The sequence below is a fragment of the Aureococcus anophagefferens genome (genome assembly GCF_000186865.1).
Source record: "Aureococcus anophagefferens unplaced genomic scaffold AURANscaffold_5, whole genome shotgun sequence".
Lineage (NCBI taxonomy): Eukaryota > Pelagophyceae > Pelagomonadales > Pelagomonadaceae > Aureococcus > Aureococcus anophagefferens.
In genome coordinates, this window is record NW_008705565.1 from 80,679 (window position 1) to 105,755 (window position 25,077).

A 25,077-nucleotide genomic window follows, 5' to 3' on the forward strand; every position below is an offset into this window, starting at 1 on the left:
AGCCGCCGCGGGCCGAGCGGTCGTCGTCGGCGCCGACGCCGCCGAGGCCCGCCGTGGACTTGTTGGACGCGCCGCCGCCGGAGCCGACGCCGCCGGCCGCGCGCGTCGCGCCCGACGGCTTCTTCGTCGTGACCGTGCCCGTGGACCTGTCCAAGGGCCTGGGGCTGGAGCTCCAGAACGTGCCGGGGGGCGGCGTGCGCGTCGCGGCGCTGGCGCCGGACTCGGTCTGCGCGGAGACGGGCGTCCGCGTCGGCGACGCGGTCCTCCGCGTCGGCGACGCGCCCGTCGCCTCGACGGCGGACGTCGTCGACGCGCTCCGGGCGCGGCGCGACCGGCCCGTCGTCGCCATCTCGCTGCGGCGCGCGGCGCGGCCCGCGCGCGCCGCGACGCTCGAGGCGAACCCGTTCCACGAGCCCGCGCCGCCGGCGGCGGCGGCGCCGGCGGCGCCGAACCCGTTCCTCGCGCCGGACCCGCCGCCGCCGCCGCCGAACCCCTTCTCCGCCGCGCCGCGGTCGCCGCCGAACCCCTTCTCCGCCGCGCCGCACTCGCCGCCGACGCCGCCGCCGGCGGCCCCGGAGGTCGACCTCGAGGAGGTCGTCCGCGGCGCCGTCGCCGTCGGCTTCAACGAGGCCGACGCCGTCCGCGCGGTCTCCGCGGGCCACACGGACGTCGACAGCGTCGTCAACTGGATCCTCGACAACCCCGTTTAATGGGTGGTTTTCTACGTGTGATGGCAGGGGATGGAGGAAGTCGCGGAGACGTCCGCCGCCGCTCGAGGCCCATGGTGCCCGTCAATTCCGGCTCGCGGTCGCGCGGCGATTGAAGGCTTGAATCCTTTTCGTTAGTTACCTTCAAGTTGCCGCTCGCCGAATCGCCACACGCGCGCGCGATTCCGCGCGCGCGCGAGCTCTCTCTTGTCGCGGAGCTGCGCGGTCCAATCTCCGCTTTGCGATGAGAACGGGCACCCGCGCCGCTCGACTCGCCGCGGCGAGAAGCGGCGCTTGCCCAGAGACGACGATAGCGGCGTGAAGACACGTCGCCGAGGTGCCGCGCGACCGTCAGCCGCGGCACCGCGGGTCATGACCGCGCGCGCGCGTGCGCGTTACAAGTACCCATCAGTACACTGTAGATTTTCCAAATCAGGCCTCCGGACCCACCCACCCACCTCGTCATGAGGTTCGAATCTTTTGTCCGTGGGTGGCCCGTGGCTTGAAGCTAATTGCGTATGCCGGCGGCGTCCATTCTGTAGTCGCGCGAGGAGGGTCGGGGCGTGGTCGACGGGCCAGCGGCTGTTCGAGAGGCTCGAGAGCGATGCGTGTGCGGTCTCCGAGGCGGTTCATTCGGCCGCGGCGATGACGTACGCGCCGAGCGCCGCCCCGGAGAGCGCCGCGACGTAATCGCCGCCGAGACGGCGCGCGCCGCTCCCGCTCGCGGACGACATCGCAACACCGCCCGAGCCGTCATATCCCCGCAGGTTGAGACGATGTTCCGCCTCGCCGTGTTCCTGAGCGCGATCGCGTGCGCGTCGGGCCTCGTCGCCCGGTCGGCGCTGACGATGACGACCGGCAGCCAGGTGCCGTACCGGATCCGCCTCAAGCGCATCTCGAACCAGAACAAGGGCCGCATGCGCCTGAACGTGTTCCGGTCGAACCAGCACATCTACGCCCAGGTCATCGACGACAAGGAGGGCACGACGCTCTGCGCCGCGAGCACGCTCGACGAGACGGTCAAGGAGGCGACGGGCGGCAAGGGCAACGACGTGTCCGCCGCGGGCAAGGTCGGCGCGCTCCTCGCCGAGCGCGCCAAGGGCAAGGGGCTCGAGTCGGTCTACTTCGACCGCTTCTCCGGATCGAACAAGTACCTCTACCACGGGCGCGTCAAGGCGCTCGTCGAGGGCGCCCGCGAGGCCGGCCTGACCGTGTGAGGCGCCGGTCGTCGTGAGCTCCGCCGCCCCTATGATAATACACTTCCATTGACCTCGCTTCTCGCAGTGTCTGGGATGCGGGCGTGGTGCGACGACGTGGACGCGACCTCCGTCGGCTCTGAAGGACGAAGCTCGTGCTCAGGTGCGTGCCGCGCGACGCGCTGCCGCGACAAGAGGAAGAAGGGAGAGCTCGCGGTCCCTTCGCGGGCCGCTGCCTCACGCCCTTCAATGTTGATGTGGTTCAAGTTGATGTGGTTGCCCCGAGCACTGAGGTCTGACTTGGCACACCTCGACCGACGCCGCTTCGCGCCTCGACGCCTCGAGGAGTGACGCCAACTCGCACAGCTTAGCAACCATGCGCGCCGCCATCGTCACGATCGTTCTCGCAACGAGCGCGCGTGCCTTCGTGGCGCCCGCGCCGAAAACTTCAGCGCTCCGGGCGCCGCGGACCGGCGTCGAGCAGCACCTGGGCCCCACGGACGTGCTCGCGGCGCTGCCGTCCGTGCCGGCGCTGCCGGCGGGCACGGGCGCGGTCGCCGGGGAGCTCGGCGTCTACGCGCTCAAGACGGCCATCAGCTGGGGCGTGCCCGCGGCGGTGGTGGCGCTCGTCGCGTTCCCGCTCATCAGCGCGGCGCGCGGCGACAAGGAGGACCGCGCGCCGCCGGGCGTGACGGACTTCGGCGACGAGTTCGCCCTCGGCGACGATGGCATGGGCGGCGGCGGCCTGCCCTTCGGCGGGCCGAAGAAGCGCAAGGTGGCGAACCGGAAGACGAGCCCGGAGTTCCTCAAGGTCGAGCGCCTCAACAACCGCCTCGAGTCCTTCGACTTCTCGCTCACCGCCGCGACGAGCGGCCGCCTCGCCGCGAAGCGCGCGCGGCGCGAGACGCGCCTCCGCGGCGCCTTCGGCGACGAGCTCGGCCTCGCGGAGCTGAGCGACGACGACTTCCTCAAGCTGCAGGTCGCCGAGGGCACGTACCTCGCGGAGCGCGCGGACGCGCGGGCCGAGGCGGCCCTCTACCGCGCGCAGCTCCGCGGCAAGGCGCCCGCGGCCGTCGGCGAGCAGTCCAACGCCACGAAGAACTCGACGGGCAACGTGCTCCGGCGCCTCGCGAAGAACCCCTTCGGGAAGAACGGCGACCGCCAGGCCGCGCTCGAGAAGGTCGAGGACGCGATGCGCCGCGAGCTCGAGGCCGAGCTCGACTACCTTGACGCCGTGAAGACGGCCCTGCCCTCGGACGCCGCGCGCCTGCGCCTCGGCCAGCTCGCCGCGACGACGGCCGGCGACGAGAGTATCGCGGGCCTCGGCGGCGCGCTGGCCTTCGCGCGCAACGGCGAGGCGGGCGCGCGCGCCTTCGTCCTCGACTTCGACGGCGACGTCCAGGCGTCGCAGCTGGCGAACCTGCGGGAGGAGGTCACGGCGGTGCTCGGCTTCGCGAACGCGACGCGCGGCGACGAGGTCGTGCTGAAGCTCAACTCGGGCGGCGGCACGGTCACGGGCTACGGCCTCGCCGCGGCCCAGCTCATGCGCGTCAAGGACGCGGGCTTCAAGCTCACGGTCTGCATCGAGCAGGTCGCGGCGTCGGGCGGCTACATGATGGCGTGCGTCGGCGACCGCATCGTCGCGTCGCCCTTCGCGGTGCTCGGCTCCATCGGCGTCATCTCCGACATCCCCAACGTCTACCAGCGCCTCAAGAAGGAGGGCATCGAGTTCCAGACCGTCACGGCCGGCGCCTACAAGCGCACGCTGACGCCGACGAAGAAGGTCACGAAGGAGGACATGGACAAGTCGAAGCAGGACATCAAGGAGATCTTCACCTTGTTCAAGACCTTTGTGGCGGGCCAGCGGCCGGCCCTCGACATCGACGCCGTCGCCACGGGCGAGACCTGGTTCGGCGAGGACGCGCTCAAGCGCCGCCTCTGCGACGAGCTCCGCACGTTCGACGACGTCTGCCTCGACTACTACCACCAGGGCACGGACGTGCTCAAGGTCACCTACGCCAAGCCCCCGGCGACGCCCCTCGCGGCCCTGCTCCAGACCGCCGACGCGCCCGCGGGGCCCTCGGCCGCCGCGGCCGTCGCGCAGCTCGCGAAAGCCGCGCTCCCGCTCCTCGCGGACCTCGCCGCGGCCGCGGACGCGGGCGACGCGAACCTCCGGCGCCCCATGGCCCTCGACGACGACCTCATCAACCGGTTCAAGGCCCAGGATCTCCTCTAGCCGGTTTCTAAAGAGACTCGGACGCGCGTTAGTTCGGTGTGAGGAATGGGGCGCGGAGTCTGCTCGGCTTGGCGCGGCGCGCGCGGCTCTAGGGCTTGGCGGCGCGGGTGGTGCGAGACACGAGCTCCTCGCCGCTGTAAAAGTAGCCGCCGCAGGATTTCTTCTGGACCGGCGACGCCGGGGGCGCCGTGAAGAGGTCGTCCGTGCGCAGGTAGAAGGTCACGCCGTGGGCCGGGTGCGTCTTCTTCAGGTGAACCTATGAAGCAGCATGCGTCTCGAATGTTCCGAACAAAACGAGGACGCGGGTGTTCACGTAGCACTCGTCCGGGCTCTGGGAGCGGAAGAAAGCCTTTCCGCCGAAGGTCGCGAAGCCGCCGTACGAGCCGGTGCGGCAGATCTTGAAGCAGTCGAAGGGCTTCGCGAGATCGACCTCGCAGACATAGGCGTCCGAGCCCGGGAAGGCGTCCTTGTTTTTGAGAACGCGGAAGCCCTCGCTGAGCGAAATGGTGTTGGTGGCGACGGTCTTGGAGAGCGCGAGGTTCTTGGCTCCGAGGTCGTCGAGCGCCGCGGCCTTGGCCGCGACGCTCTTGGAGAGCGAGAGGCACTTGGCGACGAGGCGCGCGCGGACGTCGGACTCGCAGGTGATGGCGCGGCGCGCGCGCGCCTGGAGGACGACGACGGCGCGGCACGCCGCGGCCTCCTTCTGGACGCGGGCGCGCCGGGACAAAAGACGAGCGAGGCGCGCGACGCGCGCGGAAGGGTCGATCAAGGCCGCGGCACGCGTGGCCTCGTACTTCTCCGTGAGCGACTCGAAGCGCTCGCACAAAGCCTTGACCGCGGGATACTTCTCGCACAAATCCTCGAGAGAGGCGCCGCCGTCCGCCTCCCGAATCCACTCGAAGTCGCACTGGCTCTCGGTGTCGCTCATGTTGTCGAGGATCATGGTGGGGACCTGCGGGCGGGGGGCGTCGAGAAGGGGTGCGCGCGGGCGGGGGCGCGGCGGCGCGCGTTTGGATCGACTTGGAAGCAGTGAGGCTTGGGTCTTTGTCTCGAGCTCGACGAATGGCGCGAAGCATCCGCCGGGGCTCGATCGCGCACCGCACTACTACCTTAGCAGCGGCACGCCGAGGTCGTCGTCGTCCGCGGGGACGGCGGCGCGGTGGTGGTAGAGGTCCGCGACGCGGAGGCAGAAGGGGACGAAGGCGACCCAGGGCCCCTTGAAGCCCCACGCGTCCAGGAGCGCGGCCGCGCGCGTCTCGTCGCGGCCCGCGGCGCCGTCGGCGAAGCAGCCCAGGACCGCGCGCCGCGCAAAGTGCCGTCGCAGCGCGCCCGGGTCCGCGAAGGAGTCGCGGAGCGACGCGCGCGCGCCCGGCTCCGAGAAGCTCCCCGTCTCGACGTCGTCCTTGGCGTCCTCGTCGTCGGCGAGGAGGTCGCCGTCGCAGGCGAGGAGCGCCGCGAGGGCGACGGCGGCGTCGCCGCGCCGCACCGCGTCGAGGCGGTCGCGGTCCCGGCGGCTCGACCGGTCGCCGAGCGCGCGGTCGACGGCGTCGCGGACGCGCGCGGCGAGCGCCGCGGCGTCGACGAGGTCCCCGGCGCGGACGGGATCGACGGCGACGGCATCGTCGTCGTCGCACATGGACGGCACGTCGACGAGGGCGTCGCGCCGCCGGCCGCAGCAGCACAGCAACCGCAGGAAGCCGACGCCCGTCTCGAGCAATAGGACGAACCAGCGCATCGTGAGCTTCAGCGGCGCCTCGACGGCGAAGCAGACGAGCGCGACAAAGACGCGCGCGGCGTGGCGACCGGCCCCCGCGTCGGCGCCGCGGCTCTCGAGGGCCGCCCGCGTCGCCGCGAGGGGCTCGAGGCACGCGCGCGTCGACGCGCCGCAGAGCGCGTACAAGGTCCTCGGTACGAATGAACAGAGGTCGTGGCCCGGGTAGGCCGGCGCGGACGCGTCCCAGAGCAGGGGCGCGTAGGGCACGCAGAAGCGGCTCCGGTAGGGCGAGCGGCGGCCGTCGAGCGCCGCCGCGGCCTCGCGCGAGAGCCGCGCGCGCAGCGGGCCGTGCCAGCGCGCCGCGGCGACGACGCGGGGCTCGCTCGACGCGAAGAGGGACACGAAGCACACGAGGTCGCGCGACGGCGGCAGGCTCGCCGCCCACGCGTCCGCGAGCGCCGCGACGCCGTCCTCCTTCGCCATGTCGTCCGCGATCGCGCGCGCGCTCGCGCGCAGCGCCGCGTCGCCCGCGAGCCGCGCGAGCGCCGCCGCGAGGGACGCCGCGTCGAGGTCGGCGAAGGGGATCGGCGGCGGGCCCGCGCCGCGGCTCCGCGCGACCTCGCCCCAGAAGTGCTGGTCGCCGAAGAAGGGCACGACGAGCGTCGGCAGCCCCGCGCGCAGCGACGCGTCGAGCGTGCCCGCGCCGCCGTGGTGCACGGCGGCGGCGCACCGGGGCATCAGCCAGCCGTGGGGGCAGGGCCCGAGCGCGAAGACGCGCGGCGACGTCGCCGCGGCGCCCGCGGCCTCGGACCAGCCGCCCTGGAAGAGCACGCGGACGTCCGCGGCGTCCGCCGCCGCGACGACGGTCTCCCAGAGCGCCGCCGGGTCCTCGACGACCATGGACCCGAAGCCGACGAGCGCGGGCTTCTCGCCCGCCGCGAGGAACGCGGCGAGCGCGCTCGGGGGCTCGTAGGGCGCCGCGGCGCCGGGCGATACGGCCGCGTTGCCCGTGACGGAGACGTGGGCGCCGTAGTCCGCGGGCTTCGGCAGGAGCGCCGGCGACCAGAGGTACGCGAAGGGCACGCGCAGGTCGTTCAGCAGGAACGCGCCGCGCGCGGTCCAGCGGAGCGGCTTGAGGCCCAGCGTTTTCCGGAACGCGTTCGCGTCGAGGCTCCGCCACTGGAGCTCGTCGACGAAGGCGTAGCTCGCGAGGTTCAGCTGGTCGACGGCGAAGGAGCCGAGGCGGCTCCCGCGGTCGCGCTCGCGGAACGGCAGGTTCGCGAGAGGGTGCGGGAACGCGGCCGTGGGCGTCCACGGCTGGGGGAACGCCATGAACAGCGGGCACCGCAGCGCCTCGGCGCAGTGGACGTGGCCGTAGCAGACCGGGTTCGCGACGATGGCCTGGGCCCGGAAGGGCGCGCCGTCCCACCGGGGGTCGTCGTAGTCGCGGCGCGTGCACGCGTCCCAGCAGGACCGCATGATGTCGCGGATCATGGCCACCTTCTCCGGCAGCTCGACGAGCAGTTCGTCGCGGAGCTCGCCGCCGCGGAGGCCCGCGCCGGGCAGGAGGCGGCCCCGGCTCTTGACCATCCACGCCGAGAGCTTCCTCGGGTCGCCCGCCAGGGGGAAGAACTCGAGCGACGCGCCGGCCGCCGCCGCGCGCGCCGCCACCGAGGCGCGGTAGCAGGCGTGCGTGCCCAGGCGCACGCGGTGGCCCCGCTCCGCGAGCGCGAGGCCGAGCGCGACGAAGGGCTGGACGTCGCCGTGCGTGCCCACGACGAGAAGCGCGACGTCCAGCGGAGGCACGGGCCCCCGCGGGGCCGCGGTCTCCCAGGCGGCGCGCGTCGGCCCGCGGCCCCGGCCGACGCGCTTCCCGACCTTGCTGCCCCGCGGCAAGATCTTCTGGAGCGTGCGCGCCGCGCCGCCGGAGAGCCGCAGGACCACGGCCAGCGACATCCACACGTAGACGACGACGATCCACACCGCCGTGTCCAGGTCGAAGGTCACCTGCTGCGGCATCGCGTGCGTTCTCTAGGATGGCTGGGGCAGCGCGTGCGCCGCGCGCAGCGCCGAACAAAGCGGCGTTTGAGCGTCGACCATCGGCCAATGAGCGTGCGCGGGGCAGCTCCATCGAGAGAGAGCATGGCAGAATGAGGATCGCGCTGCTACTTGTCGCGGCGACGGCGCTCCGGGCGCCAGCGCGACACAGCGCGACGCGCGCATCGGTCGCGACAACGCGGCGCGGCGGCGCGGCCGCGGTTGCAAACGCGACGACGACGACGCTGCGCGGCGGCGCCATCGACGACAAGATCGCCGCGGCCATCGACGCCTGCCGCGCCGCGCTCGAAAAGCGCGCGAACAACACGAAGGCCGCCGCGGCCCTCGCGACGCTCCTGCGGCAGACGGGCGACGAGGACGGCGCGCTCGCGGCGCTCGCCCGGGCCGCGGCGCACGGCGACGCGGCGAGCGCCGCGCGGTGGGCCGTCGCGCTCGAGGACCGCGGCGACGACGCGGGCGAGGCCTGGCGCCTCGCCTGGGCCCACTCGGGCGACGTCGAGGCGTTCCAAAGGTTCGTCGGCTACGAGCTCCGCGCGAAGCGCTTCGCCCGCGCGCGGGCGGTCGTCGAGGCGCGGCTCGCGGCCGAGCCGACGTGCGCCGCGGCGCTCGAGCTCCGGGCGACGGAGCGGCGCGCGGCCGGCGACGCGGCCGAGGCCGCGCGGCTCTACGCCGAAGCGGCCGACGTCGCGAAGCGGACCGGCGGGGACGCCGCGGGCGCCGCGCTGCGCTGCGCGCTCGGCCGCGCCGGCGCGGGCGAGCTCGGCGCCGCGGCCGCGGCGTTCCAGGAGGCGCTCCAGCTCGACGCGGAACGCGCGGAAATCTGGCGCGAGCTCGCCTTCTTCCTCGACGAGCAGCGGGGCGACCGCGCGGGCGCCGTGGCCGCCTTGAAGCGCGCCGTGGACCTCGACGCCGGCGAGGGCCAGGGCAGGACAAGAGAGCGAAATTCCCAACTTCAAAGGCTCCGATCTCGGCCGTTTTCCACTCGTTTCGGCTGATTTTTGGACGAGCGATCATCTCTCGGAACGGTCTCGAAGCATGGATGCTTGTTTCGGAACGCGCGCGCGCGGAACACGCACGTTGAAGCGACGTTGAATCACCCTTTTCCTGCCCAGGCGAGGGCCAGGCGCGCGCGCAGCTCGCCAAGTGGACCGACGGCGACGAGGACTGGCGCCGCGCGCCCCTCGACGCGTCCTACGTCAGCGGCCTCTTCGACCAGTTCGCCAAGACCTTCGAGCAGAAACTCGTCGGCGACCTGAGCTACCGGGGCCACCTCCAGTGCGCGGGGCTCCTCGCGCGGTCGCTGCCGAAGCGGCCGGGCGTCGTCGCCGTGGACGTCGGCGCGGGCACGGGCCTCTGCGGCGCGGCGCTCCGGGACGCGCTGCCTATCGAGGAGATCGTCGGCGTCGACGTGTCGCCGCGCATGCTCGACGCCGCGCGCGAGAAGGGCGTCTACGAGGACCTCGTCGTCTCCGACGGCGCGGCCTACCTCGCGACGCGCGGCCCGGGCTCCGTCGACGTCCTCGTCGCCGCGGACGTCTTCGCCTACGTCGGCGACTGCGCCGAGCTCTTCTCCGCCGCGCGGCGCGTGCTGAAGGCCGACGGCCGCTTCGCGTTCACGCTCGAGGAGCGCGCGAGCGGCTTCGGCCTCGGCGACGGCGGCCGCTTCGCGCACTCCGAGGCGTACCTCCGCGATGCGGCGGCCGCGGCGGGGCTGGCGGTCATCGACGTCGAGCGGGCCGTCATGCGCACGCAGCGCGGCGCGGACGTCAACGTCCTCGTCGTCGCGCTCGCGCCGGCCGTCGAGGTCCGCGACGCCGCCTGGCTCGAGACCGCGGAGTAACCTTAGGGAGGCGGCGCGCAGGCGCCCTGGGGTGCGTCGCAGCTCGCGCCGTAGCGGAGGAACTTGGGCGCGAGGATGCCCATGGGCTTTTGCCCGTTGGCGACCATCTTGAGCAGCGCCTTGCGCACGTCCGCGACGTCGCCGACGGCGGAGCAGTCGACGACGCGCCAGACGCGGCCGCCGACGGCCGCGCAGACGTCGCCGGAGAGGCGCAGGTTCTCGACGACCTGCCGCGCGGGCGCCGAGCCCTCGACGTCGCGCTTGTTCACGCAGACGAGCAGCGGCACGAGGCGGCCGAGGGCCTTGTTCACGGAGTGGAGCGTCGCGAGGATCTTCGACGACTCGCCGGCCCAGTCGCTCGGCGCCGTCGCGTCCAACACGTAGACGACGGCGTCGGCCGTGTCGTCGGCCTCGAGGCTCGGCACGAGGTCCAGCGCGGCGTCCTTCGAGAGGGCGCGCATGAGCGTCTTGCGGCCGGCGCCGGGCGTCCCGAGCACGAGCACCTTTGGCGTGGAATGGGTGGCGCCCATGTCGTGCGTCGGTGGCGAACTAAGCTGCGAAGGGCTCAGCGCTCTGCGATGCTCAGCGCTCTGCGACGGGCTTCAGGGTTGTGTTTTTTAGCCCCCCCCCGGGGCCTTGGGGGGGTTTTATGGGCCCTCAGCGACCCCCCCACCCCCCGTCCCGGTGGCCCCCGGCGGCCCGGACGCGTACTGGGGCGCTGTTTTCAGGAGGTTGTCGCGCCCGAGCCGAGCAGAAGTCGACCCCCCCCACCCCCGTCAAAACCCCCCCAAGGCCCCCCCCCGTGGCTAAAAAACACAACCCAGGTCAGTCTTCCAGCCAAAAGCGCTCCCAACTTGTGGCAATAAAGATCAAAGTTGAAGACTCACTGAAGGGCACAAAACCGCCGGGCAGCGCCCGCAGAGTCGATGGTCCATGATCCGGGGTGCCTCGTTTTCCGTTTTCGGCGTCGACGGTGACGTGACCGGCACCCCTCGAGGTCCGCGCCGCGCGTGAACACGGGGCTGCCCTATGGCCGAGGACGCGGCCGAAACCGTCGTCGAGACGGCGAACCCGCTCGCCGCCGCGGCGCCGGCCGCGGCGCCGCCGCCGACGACGGCGGACGGGCGGCCGCTGGCGTCGCGGCTCCGGGGCGCGGAGAAGCGGCTCATCACCAAGGCGTCGCGGAAGGAGCAGGACGAGGAGACGCGGACGCGCGCGTACGAGGTCGAGGACGCGGAGCGGCGCGCGCGGGCCGCGGCGTTCCGGCGCCTGCCGCTGCCGACGCAGCTCTCGCGGAGCTGCGCCGCGAGCGTCTGGGGCTGCGTCAAGTCCGTCTTCTTCGAGGCGAAGATCGAGGACCGGGGCGACCCGGAGAAGATCCGGAAGTCGCTCGGGCTCGGCGACCACGTCCACGTCAGCGGCTACCTGCTCCAGAGCCTCGAGGGCGAGATCCGGCACAACCAGATGGTCCAGGAGGCGCTGGCGAACCGGCGGCGCGACGCCGAGCGCGACAGGGCCAAGGCCGCGCGGCGGTCGATCAAGGTCGCGCCCGCGCCGCCGAGCGCCGTCGAGGAGGCGGCCGCGCCGCCGCGGCCGCGCGCGTCGCAGCTCGACGTCCGCGCCGAGGTCGCGCGGCGCCTCAGCGCGGCGTCCGCGCCGCCGCCCGACGAGACGTCGCCCGCGGCCGCGCCCGCGGCGGCCGAGTCGGACGAGCCGCCGCCGGTGGACGCGTACCGCAAGACGGTGCTCGAGGTGACGCGGCGCGCCCGGGAGCTCGAGGAGGAGGAGGACAACTCGGAATTCCAGGACGACTACATCCGCCTGCGGACCCTGCGCTTCTCGCCCATCATGAACGTCAACGTCTACGACAACGTCGACACGCTCGAGGGCCAGGAGTGGCTCAAGAAGGACGACGTCGACCGGAACAAGCGCGTCTGCCGCGCGCTCCAGCACAAGTTCGGCGGCAAGCGCAACAAGAAGTGGGTCTGGGGCGACGAGGGCGAGCTCGCGGCCGAGGAGGGCTACGACGACGTCGAGACGTGGCTCGCGGAGAAGCACCCGCCCAAGTCCAAGGAGGACCGCAAGAAGGAGAAGGCCGAGAAGAAGCGCAAGAAGAAGGAGAAGAAGAAAAAGAAGCAGCAGCAGAAGGACGTCGACGAGGACGAGGACGATTAACATGTAAGTGCAAGGACGGGGGGAAACGAAAGAAAGTATCTTGAGAACTTGATCATTCCCGCAGTCACCCAGCGTGAGAAGAGACAGGCAGCCCCCGCCGCCGTCCCGCGCCGCAGCATGCCGACGACCTACGGCACGCTCGTCGAGGCGCCGCCGCCGCGGCGGTCGCGCGCCGCGGGCTACGTCGCCGTCGCCGTCGCGTCCGGGTCGCTTTTGAGCGCCCTGGCCGTCTGGGCCCGCGACGGCCAGAGCCTGCGCGCCGGGTCGGCGCTGACGACGGACGCGGCGTCGTCCGAGGCGGCGCGCGTGGCCTACGCCGACTACACGGTGTCCGCGGCCTGCGCGGACTACGACGACGACGCCGTCTTCGCGCCGACGTGCCCGTCGTTCGACGCCGAGAGCTGGTGCGCGACGGACATCACGGACAAGGGCACGCCCTTCGCGGCGCTCTGCCCCGACGCCTGCGCGGACCAGGACATGGCCTGGGCCATGCCCTGCGCCTGGATGGCCGTCAAGTCCCTGCCCGAGTCCTGCGCGGGGACCTTCAGGCCCGACATCGCGGGCCTGTCGTCGCAGAACGCGGACTCGCCGGGCGACCTGCCCAACCCGCTGACCCTCGGCGGCAAGTCGCAGCTCCACAACTGCGACGAGCACGCCGTCTGCTTCTCCTGCTACAACGCGGGCAACGCGGGCACGACGGACGACGCGAAGTACTGCGAGGCCGTCGCGACGTACTACGGCGGCTTCGGCGTGCCCCTCGTCGAGGGCGCCGATTCCTGGACCCTGCGGGCGCCGGGGGGCTTCGCCGTCCCGGGCCTCGAGGTCCGCGGCGACATGGGCATCACGGAGGCCGCGGGCGAGGTCGGCGCGAACGCCGCGTGGCGCGCCATCAACGAGGACTGGGACTTCTGGTGCGACGACGCGACCCTCGCCGCCATCGAGGACGGGTCCTTCGCCGACCGCTACGCGCCGTCGAAGTAAGAAGAGGTTGTGTGACGCGTCGGGCGAGCGAGCCGCGGACTCGCACTCCGGGCTCGGCGAAGCCGCGGACGGGGCCGGGCGCCCCCCGGTCTCCACAGTCGGGGGCGCAAGCCACGCCCAACACAAAGGGAGCTTTCGGCATCTATCTTAGGGTGCCAGGCTCCACCGCGCGAGCGCGACTCGGCGTCATTCGCCTCGGCCTTCCTCGTAGTGCTTGGAGAGGGGAGGGCCGCGTTTACCGCGGGCCGTCGTAGGCGCCGGGCACGAGGACGGTGTCGATCGCGTGGATGACGCCGTTGTCGCAGGCGACGTCCGCGGGCCAGCTGGAGGACTTGGACGCGCCCTCGGACGAGAGGCCGATGATCGCGCCGTCGAGCCAGTTCTTGCGGAACTTGCGGTAGGCCGTGAGCGTGCCGCCGTTGAGCGTTGGCTGGTCCACGGTGAGGCCGGACATGGGGACGGCGCCGTTGATGACGTGGTACTTGAGGATGTTCGCGTCGAGCGGCGTGCCGACCTCCTTGTTGTGCTTGTCGATGGCCGAGTTGGAGGGCGCGAGGAGCGTGTACGAGCCGCCGTCGAGGTTGACGCCCTGGGCCTGCATGGCCCCGGCGAGCACGTCGAAGTTGTCGTAGCCCTTGACCTCGTCCTCCTCGTGGCCCTCGAGCACGCCGTCGGAGCCCCAGAAGACCTCCGAGCCCTGCATGGACGCGAGCGTCTGCTGGATGGTCGCGTCCATCTTGAGGGCGGCCTTGGGGGCGGCCGACGGCACGAAGGCCGCGGCGGGGGCGAGGGCGAGGGCGAGGGCGAGCTTCTGCATTATCTGCGAGGGGGAAAGGTGTCTGGCGCTCGTTTCGCGCGGATTTTTTGCGGCGAGGCGCCTCGGTGGGTGTCAGGGAGTGCGGGGGGGACTTTGTGGAAGGTTTCCAGTGCGGCGCGAGGGACACGGCGCATGACGAGAGTGAGATTTTGTGATAGGACCTCAATGACTCAGGATTGCGAGAGCCGAGAACACGCTCTCTGCAGTGGCCGGGGGTTTTGCGTCGGGGGACGCCTCGACGCGCGTAAATGCACGCCTCTTCGGGGTTCTTTTTTTTCGTCTCCTACCGAGAGGGTGTCCCTTTTCGCTAGTACACGCCGCGGCGGCTCCGGCGGCGGCGCGCCACGAGTAAGAAGTCCGGCCGCGCCGTTCTTCGCCAACACGCGAAGGACGACGTCCACTCGCGCGCGCACGCGGTGGCGTGCACGTCGACGCGCGCCGCACCTCGTCTCGCTTCGGCTCGCTTTTGGTTTCCTTTCGGATTGAGCAGTTGTTCAGCGCTTCACCATCGATAGCGCCTCGAGCTAGGGGCCCCTGCGCGACGGTGCGTGCCGCGGTCCCCGGCCACGTCCCCGGCCCGTGCCCGGGCCGTGCCCGGGGCCCCGTGCCGGGCCCGTGCCGGGCCTCCCCGGCCCGTGCCCGGCCCGTGCCCGGGGCCCGTGCCGAGTGCCGGGCCCGTGCCGGGCCGCGTGGCCCGTGCCCGGCCCGTGCCCGGGGGCCCGTGCCGAGTGCCGTGCCGCGTGCCGGGCCCGTGCCGGGCCGCGTGCCCGGAGCGCATTTACCGTGCCGGAACCCCCGTGCCCGCCGTCCCCGGCCCCCGTCCCGGGGCCGGACCGTCGTGCAGGGGCCCGTCGGGCTCGCTCGGCCATTAATCGAGCAGGCCAAAGGAGCTGCGTCGGCCTGTCGTCATCCAGTCGTGCTGCACGAGGAGCTGCCTTCTACGGCCGTGTTGCCTCGACTGGAAACAACGCGATGCCGCACCGCTTGCGGGGCCTGGCGGCCTTCGCGCTCGTGGCCACCGCCACCTCCTTCTCCGCGCCGACGAAGCGGACGGGGATCTCGTTCCTGCCGGAGGAGACGATCGCGCGGGCGGTCAGTCCCGGCGTCTGACAAGTCGCCCGCGCGCGCCACACGCGCGAACGAGAGAGCGCATCCCACCATCAAACCGAGAGAGAGAGAGTGACACGCGTCTCGCAAGAGCCCGCAACGCGACCAGAGAGCTCCGCGCGCGAGACGTTATTCGCCCGAAAACCGAGCCGCGCCCGACAGGCGGAGGGCAACAAGATCGAGAAGCTGAAGCTCGCCAAGGACCCGACGAACGCGTGGACGGACCTCTACGAGTTCGCCGGGGCGATCCGCGCGGGCACGCTCGACTACGCGCGGCGCCCGCGCCCGAACCGCGCTTCTTTTCGAAACCCCCGACGACGCGCTCGTAGGACGACATCGAGGCCAACGACATGAACAGCCGCCTCAAGTGGGCGGGCCTCCTGAGCCGCTTCAAGCGCACGCCGGGCCGCTTCATGATGCGCCTGCGCCTGCCCAACGGCATCGTGACGTCGGACCAGGTCCGGGTGATGGCGGACGCGATCGCGCCCTACGGCGACGACCTCGGCGTCGCCGACATCACGACGCGCCAGAACTTCCAGCTCCGGGGGCTGACCCTCGAGGACGGCGCGGACCTCACGGAGAAGCTCCACGCGATGAACCTCACGTCGTTCCAGTCGGCGTTGGACAACGCGCGGAACGTCGTCGGGAGCCCCCTCGCGGGCCTCGACGACCTCGAGCTGATCGACACGCGGCCCATCACGAACGCCATCAACGACCTCATCTCGCTCGACAAGGCGACGGGCGACCGGGGCAACCCCCAGTGGGGCTTCCTCCCGCGCAAGTTCAACATCGCCGTGTCGGGCGGCCGCGACGACTTCGCGCACACGTACATCAACGACATCGGCCTCGAGCCCGTCAGGCACGCCGCGACGGGCCAGCCGGGCTTCAACGTCGTCGTCGGCGGCTACATGTCCATCAAGCGCGTCGCCGAGTCCGTCGCGCTCGACGTCTGGGTGCCCGGCGACGCGTACTCGTGCGAGGCGCTCTGCGAGGCCATCCTGCGCCTCTTCCGCGACGAGGGCAGCCGCGACGACCGCCAGAAGGCGCGCCTCATGTGGCTCGTCGAGTCCTACGGGCCCGAGGCGTTCGGGGACGCCGTGAAGAAGGAGATCGCGTCCTACGGGCGCGGCGTCGACGTGCAGCCCGCGCAGCCCCACGACACGACGCCCTTCGAGCGCCGGAGCCTGCTGGGCGTCCAGCCCCAGGCGGACCCGGAGCTCCGCCGCGTCGGCGTCCACGTGCCCGCGGGGCGCCTGTCCGTCGAGGAGATGCGCCATTTGGCGGACCTCGCGGACCGCTACGCGGGCGGCGAGCTCCGCCTCACGGTGGAGCAGAACGCGATCCTGCCCAACGTCCACAAGGACAAGGTCAAGGCCCTGCTCAAGGAGCCGGCGCTCACGGCGGGCCGCCTCTCCGTGGAGCCGAGCAACATCGTCGGCAACATGGTCTCGTGCACCGGGGCCCAGTTCTGCCCGCTCGCCATGATCGAGACCAAGTCCGTCGCCGAGCGGGTCATGGAGAAGGTCGACGCCCTCGTCGAGACGCCGCGGCCCCTCCGGGTCCATTGGACGGGCTGCCCGAACTCGTGCGGCCAGGTCCAGGCCGCGGACATCGGCTTGATGGGCGGGCCCGCGAAGCGCAAGAACGCCGAGGGCAAGATGAAGGCCGTCTCCGGCGTCAACATCTACGTCGGCGGCACCATCGGCGAGGGCGGCCACCTCGCCCTCGAGCCCCACACCAAGGGCGTGCCCATGGACGACGAGGACGAGCTCGCCGCGATCCTCGCCAAGCTCATGCACGACCACTTCGACGGCAGGTACAGGTTCGGCAAGCGGCGCGTCGTCAAGAAGGCGACCGCGGCCCTCGAGGAGGCGACGACGGCGCCGCCGAAGAAGCCCAAGAAGGCGCCCGCGAAGAAGGCGCCCGCCGCCGCCGCCGCGGCCGACGCGCCCGCGAAGAAGGCGCCGCCCGCGAAGAAGGCGCCGGCGAAGGCGCCCGCCGCGGCCGCGGCCGACGCGCCCGCGGAGAAGGCGCCGCCGGCGAAGAAGGCGCCGGCGAAGGCGCCCGTCGCCGCCGCGGCCGCGAACGGCGCCGCCGCGCCCAAGAACGGCGCCGCCAAGAACGGCGCCGTGGCCAACAGCGAGGCGCGGAGCAGCCAGTCGCAGTACGAGCTCGGCTGGTTCGGCAAGTTCGACGACGCCACGTCCGAGGCCGAGCGGAGCGCGAAGATCCTCTCGCGCTACGACAAGGTCGGCGGCGACGGCGAGCAGGAGCGCACGCCCGAGCGCGTCAAGGCGGAGATCGCGGCCATCGAGGCGCGCCGGGCCGCGGCCGTGTCGCGCATCAAGGGCGGCAACTAGCGGCGAATCCCATTCTAGAATCCCATGTGACCCCCCCCCCGAACCCGGTTCTCCGAACCGACGCCCCTGTGTAATCAGCTGTGAATACGAACCCGGCCCTCATGACTCAGGGACCGCGCCTCAATTTGGCTCCGACTCGAGTCTTCGGAGGCGCCCCTGGGCAGCCCGGACCGGCAACCGACGAACACCACAGGGTTAGCTTGGGTTCCCCGCTTCACGCGCGCTTCTTCATGGCGACCGCGCCGAGCGCGGCGGCGGCGGCGAGGGCGACGGGGAGCCACTTGAGGGCCTTCTTGAGGCGGAGCTTGGGCACGTGGTACTGCTTGTAGAGGCAGACGAGGGACCGCTCGAGGCAGGCGACGGTGACGCGGCCCACGAGGGGGATGTAGGTGTAGACGTCGTCGTCCGTCGCGTCCGAGTCGTCCAAATTCTTGAAGCCGGAGACGTTGACGACGACGGCGCCCTTCTTGAGGGTGGCGACCTTGAGCTTGTACTTGGGCGAGGGCACGCCGAGGACGACGACGTCGGAGGCCTTGATGGCCTCCTCGGGGCTCAGCTTGCACGGCGCCATCTCGCCCTTGCGCATGACGTAGATCGAGTCGATGTCGATGGAGTAGACCGTCGCGCCGTCGTTGGCGAGCATGGCCGCCAGGGGCCGGCCGACGATCTCGGAGCGGTTCACGACGGAGCAGACGACGCCGGCCATGCCGCCGCCGTCGCGCTTGTGCACGCCGACGTGCTCGAGGCACTTGACGACCGCCAAGGGCGTGCAGGGCACGATGGACCGCCGCCAGCGGTCCACGCGCCGGATGTTGCGGTACAAATTGTGCCGGTAGGTCGTGCAGAGGCCCTCGACGTCCTTCTGCGGCGAGATCGCGTCGCGGAGCTGGTCGTCCATGGACCCGCCGAAGAACGACGGCTGGAACCCGAAGACGGGGTAGTAGATGAGGATGCCGTGCACAGTATCGTCCTTGTTCGCGGCGTGGAGCGCGGCGCCGAGCTCGCAGGCCTCGACCTCGCGGAGCTCGTACTCGATGCCGTCCTTGGTCGCCGCGCGGCCCGTCCACTCGGCGTACTTCCGCGCGGCCGGGTCCTTGTTCGCTACGGGTTTGCGGCGGTTACGACAGTTGGTGGCAAAATCGCGCGCGTCGTCGAAACTCTGGAGACGCCGGTCCGCGCAGAGGAAGCCCACGAGCCGCGGCCGCACGCCGGGCACGAGCTGGACGTCGCGCCGGATCTCCTCGCGCATGCCCTCGGCGACGATGCTCGTGTCCACCTTGGTCATGCCCATGGTTCGAAAAGCTTTCTGCTGCGCTCAACGCTGTGGGTGGTGGCTCGCGCTCGCTGTCGACTTTCTTCGTGGTGGCGGGGAGCTCCTCCTCTCTGCAGATTTTAATTCAGCAACAACAATTGCCACAAGGCGCTGCAACAGGAACTCAAGGAGAGGTTTCGCGATAGGGTTGGTCGGTGGGCTGCGCGCGCGACGTGCTCGTGGCGGTGGCAGCGCTGGCCGTGCCCTGGCGCGCGATGAAGGCGCAGCCGTCGGCCATTCGCACGAACAAGACCGACTCGGAGGAGCTAAAGCGAGACAGGGGTTCGCTCGACAGGCACGCCGTCGCAGTCGTCGCGAAGACGCACGCAAGGGACACAGCCGAGTGCAAAAAAAAACGCGAAGGGACGGCGGGGTCTAGCCCCTCGCAGCGCGCGTGCACCTATGCTTCACAAAGCCAATGCTGCAGCGACTCGCACGCCTTCTCGACACACGATGGCCGAGCTCCCCACTGACGAGGGCGGCGGCTTCCTGTCGAACGTGTCGACGCCGTCGCTGATCTCGCTCGCGGCGCGACGACCGCGCCACGCCGAGCGAAACGCGCGCACGCCGTCGTCCGCAGGTCTGCGTCGTCTTCGGCACCTACGCCGTCTACCTCGCCATCGCGTCGCCGCCCGAGGCGCTCGACGACGACCCGCAGGAGAAGGAGGAGGAGGACGAGAAGGAGCGCGACGCCGGCGTCCGTCCCGCGGCCGCCGCGAAGAAACGACCGGACCGCGCCGCAGGCCGCCGCGCGACTTCACGCCCGCGCAACTCCGCGCGTTCGACGGCCGCGACGACGACACGCCGGTCTACGTGGCGCTCCGCGGCGAGGTCTTCGACGTGTCCGCCGCGCGCCACTTCTACGGGCCCGGCGGCGGCTACGAGATGTTCCGCGGCCGCGACGCGAGCCGGTGCCTCGCGAAGATGTCGCTCGAGGAGGCCGACCTCGACGGCCCCGTCGACGACCTCAACTTCGGCGAGCGCGACCAGCTCAACGACTGGTGCGCGCCTTTTTTCCATGTCTTTTTGCGTGACGCGCCGCCCTCCAGGTACATGAAATTCGCGCACGAGAAGTGCTATCCGGTCGTCGGAAAGGTGTCCGCGCCCGACGACGGCTCCGCGGTCGTCACGCGCGCGGAGCTCCTGGCGCGGGGCACGGGGAACGCGGCGCCGCGGCCCGGCCGCGTCGCCGCGGAGCACCTCATCGCCATCCGGGGCCAGATCTACGACGTCGGCTACGGCGGCGTCGGCTTCTACGGCGCCGGCGCGTCCTACCACCTCTTCTGCGGCAAGGACGCGTCCCGCGCGCTCGCGAAGATGTCCTTCAAGCCCGAGGACGTCGACCGCGGCTGGCCGGACCTCGACGACCTCGACGCCAAGGACACGAAGATCCTCGACGACTGGGTCGCGCTCTTCAAGCGCAAGTACCCCGTCGTGGCCACGCTCCACGAGACGGACTAGGGGCCGCGGCGCCGCGGCGGCGCGGCGCTTCTAACCTGCTCGAGTTTGCGTACGCGTGCTGCGGAAACGGGCCTCGCGGCGACTCCAAGGAGCAACCGCGGGCGAAAAGTGCGGGCGTTTCCAGTCGGCTCGTTGAAGTTCGCGTATATCTAAGTTTCAAAGTTAACGTTGCAGTTATTGTTATTAAGCGCGCCGTCTGAGCATGGACGCGCCGTCCCTCGTCGAGTCGTCGATGGTGTCGAGCCACGCGTCCGTGGGCTCGCCCGGGTCCGGCGTCGGGGACCGGCTCTACGAGGCGGCGCTGGACCAGCGCTACCGGCGCGAGGAGATGATCCGCGCCCACGAGGCCGAGCGGCGCGCCCTCGAGGACTCGTCGCTGCGCCTGAGCCGCGTGCGCCACCCGCCGTCGCCCGCGTCGGCCGTCCAAAGCAGCGTGTCGCGGCTGCACGACGAGGCCATGGCGAGCAAGCGCGCCCTCGAGGAGGAGCAGCGCCGCGCGAAGCTGGCCCTCGAGGCGATGCGCGAGGGCTTCGGCACCGAGGTCACGTTCACGCCGCGCGTGTCCATGCTCAGCAAGGTCATGGCCGCGTCCAAGGAGCAGGAGGCCGCGGCCTTCTGGGACGGCTCCGACGAGGCCAAGCACTACGAGCGGCAGACGACCGTCGAGGACCGGCTGCGGGCGCAGGGCGAGGCCGCGGAGGCCGTGCGGCGGCGCAAGCTCCGCGACGAGGCCGCGCGGCGCAAGAGCGAGGCGACGCCGCGCATCACGACCAAGGCCGCGAAGATGCGCCGCGAGGGCGACTTCGGGGCGCGCCTCCACACGGCCGCGAAGCAGCAGTCCGCGGCGCTCGACCGGCGCCGGTCGGGCCGGCGCCGCGAGGCGTCGCTCACCGCGAGCCGCGTGGCCCGGGGCCGCGTCGCGTCGCCGACCCGCGCCGCCGAGAGCGCGACGCGCACGTCCCTGGCGGCGTCGCGGGCCCAGGACCTCTACCGGGACGCGCTGAAGCGCAAGGTCGCCGCGGAGAAGCGCCAGGCCGCCGTCGCGACCGAGGCCAGGCACCTCGCGCGGAGCGACCGCCACGTGCTCGCGCGGTCCAACGAGATCGCCGCGACGCTCACGACGACGGCGACGGACCGCCTGAGCCGCACGAAGAAGGACGCGGCGAAGGAGGCCTTCCGGAAGAAGATCATGGCCAAGGCCGCGGAGGACCCCCGGTTCCTCGACGACGCGCCGCCGCCGCCGGCCGCGAAGAGCGCGTCGGCGCGCACGAAGGCGCTGCGCCACGAGCAGCTCTACCGCGACGCGCGGCGCACGCACGAGCGGCGGCGGCAGCAGCAGTGCGACGTCGCGGACCGCGAGCTCGACGGCTGCACGTTCGCGCCGCGGCTCGCGAGCTCCCGGGACGTCCGGGGCGACGTCGCGCGCCGGGCCGTCGCCGCCGCCGAGGCCACGTCCGCCAAGGGCACGGTCGCCGGCCGCGCGTCCGAGTGGCTCAAGCGCCGCGACGAGAAGCGCGCGGCCGCGGCCGCGCGCAAGTCGACGGCGGAGATGGTCGAGTGCACCTTCAAGCCCAACACGAAGCCCAACGTGATCCCGCCCAAGGCCGAGGCGCCGCCGGAGACGCCGGCGAAAGCCCCCGCGGCGGCCGAGGCCGCGGCCGCGACGCCCGCGGCGGCGGCGCCGCGCGGCGCCGGCGAGCCGCCGACGTTCGACGACTGGCTCAAGCGCGTCGACGACGACGACCCGGACGCGGGGCCCCGCGACGCGCCGCCGGCCGCGACGCCGCCGCCGCCGCCGCCGCCCAAGGTCGGCCCGCCGTCGAACGTCGCGAAGGCGCAACCGCCGCCGCCGCCGCCGGCGGACCCGCAGCGCCCGCTCGCGATCCCGACGCCCGCGAACCTCGACGCCGAGCCGCCGACGCCGCCGCCCGTCGCCGCCTTCGAGGCCGCCCTCCGCGACGAGTACCCCACGAGCCCGGAGACCGAGGACTAACGACGTTGAAGTTCAAGGCGCGCCTTGCACTTCGTCTTGCCGGTCGCTTTTGCGGCGCTGGCCAGCAGCCACAGGGCAGGCTCGAGCCCGAACATCGTCAGCCACTGCGCCGCGCGCGCGGACCTCGAGCGGCGACGAAACGACCCCCGCGTGCTGCAAACACCATGGCCAAATCCGCGAAGGATGCGCTCGACGTCGCGCTGCCCGCCATGACCGAGTTCGCGAAGGCGAACAAGTGCGACGCGTACGTCGTCGCCGTCTTCGACGCCAGCTCGACGCTCGTCGACTCGCGGCGGGTCGAGGGCTCGCCGGACATCATCCTCAAGATCCTCAGGGCCAAGGCGCTCGAGGTCAAGGCGTCGGGCAAGAAGAACGCGGGCGCCACGCCGATGCCCGTCTTCATGTGCTGCCACCTGCCGTGCATTCTGTGCTGCGGCATGCCGACGACGACGATGGGCGCGGCGCCGTTCACGTACGTCGACGACGCGGGCGCGGTCGTCGACGGCGTCCTCGCGGTGTCCGGCGGGACGAGCGCTCAAGACGGCGAGATCCTCGACGCGATGCTGGCACAAATCGGGATCTAAGAGTTACTAACATGGGATTTCCTAGCCGACGGGCACGGAGCAGACCATGGGCGCCAATAGCGGGTGCTCGAAGCCCTCGGGCAGCGGCGGCAGCACGGCCGGGTCCTCGACCCACGCGGGCGACGAGCCCGACGTGTCGAGCACGAGCGGGTTGCCGTGGCCGCCGACGCAGACGAGGCGCTTGTCGTGGACGAGGACGCTGTGGTAGTAGCGCGGGCCGGGCAGGGGCGGGCCGTCGCTCCAGTCGCCCGTCGCCGGGTCGAAGACGGCGACGGCCGCGGAGAGCTTCCGGTTCTTGTTCTTGCCGCCGCAGACGTAGAGCCGCCCCCCGAAGGCGGCGCCGTCGCCGTAGTACTGGGCGCTCGGGAGCCGGGGCCCGAAGGACCAGGCCCGCGTCGCGAAGTCGAAGACCTGGAGCTGGTCCGACGGCGTCCGGCGCCGGCCGTCGTCCTCCCACCGCAGGCCCCCCGCGACGTAGAGCTTGCCGCCGAGCACCGCCGACGCGAAGTTGGACACGGCCTGGGGCAGCGCCGGCAGGTGCGCCCAGGGCCCCGCGGGCGCCGCCGCGGGCACGCGGCCGCCCGGCAGCGCCTGCGCCGACGACACCGCGGCGTCGCGGAACTGGTGGCGGTCCACGACGCGCCAGCCGCCGAGGACGACGAGGCCGCCGCGCACGGGGTCCACGCAGCAGGCCCCCGACGTCCGCGCGTCGAGGCCGCCGCCGTCGCGGCGCACGTCGACGTCGCGCCAACTGTCGGCGAACGCGTCGTACGCGACGACGTCGCCCACGCCCGTCGTCATGACCCAGCCCTCGTCCTCCCAGGTCGTGATCGTGCCCCCGGCGCAGACCATCTCGGACCCGACGCAGGCCACGCCGCAGTCGCACCGCGGCGCGGGCTGCGGCGCGAGCGCGCGCCACGCCCTCCCGATGAGGCCCCACGTCTCGGGCCGCTCGGGCTCGGGCTCGTCGTCGAGGTGGTCGTAGACCGTGTTCCCGCCGCCGGCGACGATGAGGGCCCGCTCGTCCCAGCCCGCCGCGACGCGGTGCCGGTAGAGGGCGCCCTTGGCCGCCGTGGCCTGGAGCCGCCGGCAGACGCAGCGCAGGGCGTCGTGGCTCGCGTAGGGGATGCGGCAGCAGATGGCCAGCAGGTCGTCCTGGCGAAGCGTCGCGAGGTTCCTGCGGCGGCGGGGGCCGCCGGCGGCGGCCTTGGCGCCGCGCATTCAGCCTGTTCGTGCGGCGGACCGTCCGTGCGTTGCCGCGCGAGAGCTTGCGGCAACATCTCGTCAATATGAGAGCAACATCGACCTCGAGATGCACGATGGCATGCTCAAGACCATGAGCCAAGGCTGCCGCTGCACGATGGCATGCTCAAGACCATGAGCCAAGGCTGCCGCTGCACGATGGCATGCTCAAGACCATGAGCCAAGGCTGCTATTGCACGATGACCTGCTCAAGGGCATGAGCCAAGGCTGCCGCTGGGCCTCGCTCCAGTTCGTTGCCATCGCAGCAGCATTTCGAAACGTCACGCCGGCCTGGCCGACGCCGCACGCGAGCCTGGCGACCTTCGAGCGCCTCCTGAGCCACCGCGCCTATGGACCCAGGGTCGTCGCCGCCCCGCGGCCCTGCGACCGCGGCAACTGCGCCGGCCGCGTCGCCAACGCGTCGTCGTGGGTCGTCGTCTTGGAAGACTTCGCCTCCGAGGCCGAGGCGCGCGCGCTCGTCGACGCCGCGGCGTCCCAGGGCTTCGCGTCCGCGACGACCGGGTTCGGGAGGGCGGCCGGCGAGAAGGCGCGCGTCTCGGCCATCCGCAGCGGCGGCGTCGCGTGGTGCGGCGACGCCTGCGCCGCCTCCGCGGCCGCGCGCGCGGTCCTGGCGCGCGTCGCCGCGGTCACGGGCGTCGCCGAGGCCTACCACGAGGCCGCGCAGTTCGTGCGCTACGAGCCGGGCCAGCGCTACGCGGAGCACCACGACTCCCTGTCGCCGCGGGGCGCGGGCCGCGCGGCGCGCGCCTCGCCCCTCGCGAAGATGGAGCGCCTCGGCCACCGCGTCCTCACGGCTTTTTTGTATTTGAACGCGCTGCCGCCGGGCGCGGGCGGCGAGACCGCGTTCCCGCGGCTCGGCGTCTCCGTGACGCCCGCGCGGGGCAAGCTCGTCGTCTGGGCCAACGCCTGGGCCGCCGACGAGGCGAACGGCGCCGTGCGGGACACGCTCATGTTCCACGAAGCGAAGCGCGTCGCGCGCGGCTGCGCGCGCCACGGGCGCCTCGGCTGCACGAAGTACGGCGCGAACGTCTGGGTCCGCGAGTTCCCGCGACGATAGTCCGCGTTGCGCCGTTCGCGCGAGTCCCCGCGCCGTTACACGCGAGTTCCTAGCGCGCCTGGCAGAGCATCTCGACGAGCTTGAGGGTCTGGGTGCGGCTGAGCTTGGCGTCGAAGTCGAGAAAATCGCCGAACTTCTCCTGCAAATCGCCGAGGACCGTCTCGGGCGAGTCGCCCGCGTCCGCGGGGACGACGGGGATGAGCTTGCGGTAGGCGG

At 72.2% G+C, this 25,077-nt stretch overlaps 6 protein-coding genes and 1 pseudogene across 7 annotated transcripts; 5 read left to right on the forward strand and 2 right to left on the reverse strand.

The window, feature by feature from the left end:
• Positions 1-1,213: 1,213 nt before the first annotated feature.
• On the forward strand, positions 1,214-1,975 carry AURANDRAFT_52773 (hypothetical protein; the record flags this gene model as incomplete). Its single annotated transcript, XM_009036557.1, has 2 exons — positions 1,214-1,223; positions 1,475-1,975. The coding sequence occupies one exon, from the start codon at positions 1,484-1,486 to the stop codon at positions 1,922-1,924; it is 441 nt and encodes a 146-aa protein (XP_009034805.1).
• Positions 1,976-3,257: 1,282 nt separating this feature from the next.
• AURANDRAFT_12803 (hypothetical protein) lies at positions 3,258-3,869 on the forward strand (the record flags this gene model as incomplete). The annotated part of the gene is made up of 1 exon (XM_009036558.1): positions 3,258-3,869. A coding segment is annotated over one exon (612 nt), but the record flags the coding sequence as incomplete, so codon positions are not given.
• Positions 3,870-6,489: 2,620 nt separating this feature from the next.
• Positions 6,490-7,332, reverse strand: AURANDRAFT_23826 (hypothetical protein; the record flags this gene model as incomplete). The annotated part of the gene is made up of 1 exon (XM_009037101.1): positions 6,490-7,332. A coding segment is annotated over one exon (843 nt), but the record flags the coding sequence as incomplete, so codon positions are not given.
• Positions 7,333-8,003: 671 nt separating this feature from the next.
• On the forward strand, positions 8,004-9,751 carry AURANDRAFT_62435 (hypothetical protein; the record flags this gene model as incomplete). Its single annotated transcript, XM_009036559.1, has 2 exons — positions 8,004-8,895; positions 9,024-9,751. The coding sequence occupies 2 exons, from the start codon at positions 8,004-8,006 to the stop codon at positions 9,749-9,751; spliced, it is 1,620 nt and encodes a 539-aa protein (XP_009034807.1).
• Positions 9,752-14,676: 4,925 nt separating this feature from the next.
• On the forward strand, positions 14,677-17,278 carry NII1 (annotated as a pseudogene; the record flags this gene model as incomplete). Its single annotated transcript has 3 exons — positions 14,677-14,816; positions 14,994-15,101; positions 15,192-17,278. Coding segments are annotated over 3 exons (2,335 nt in total), but the record flags the coding sequence as incomplete, so codon positions are not given.
• Positions 17,279-17,373: 95 nt separating this feature from the next.
• On the reverse strand, positions 17,374-18,574 carry AURANDRAFT_59930 (hypothetical protein; the record flags this gene model as incomplete). The annotated part of the gene is made up of 2 exons (XM_009037100.1): positions 17,374-18,292; positions 18,371-18,574. The coding sequence occupies 2 exons, from the start codon at positions 18,480-18,482 to the stop codon at positions 17,406-17,408; spliced, it is 999 nt and encodes a 332-aa protein (XP_009035348.1).
• Positions 18,575-19,256: 682 nt separating this feature from the next.
• AURANDRAFT_16376 (hypothetical protein) lies at positions 19,257-19,949 on the forward strand (the record flags this gene model as incomplete). Its single annotated transcript, XM_009036560.1, has 2 exons — positions 19,257-19,460; positions 19,833-19,949. Coding segments are annotated over 2 exons (321 nt in total), but the record flags the coding sequence as incomplete, so codon positions are not given.
• Positions 19,950-25,077: the final 5,128 nt, after the last annotated feature.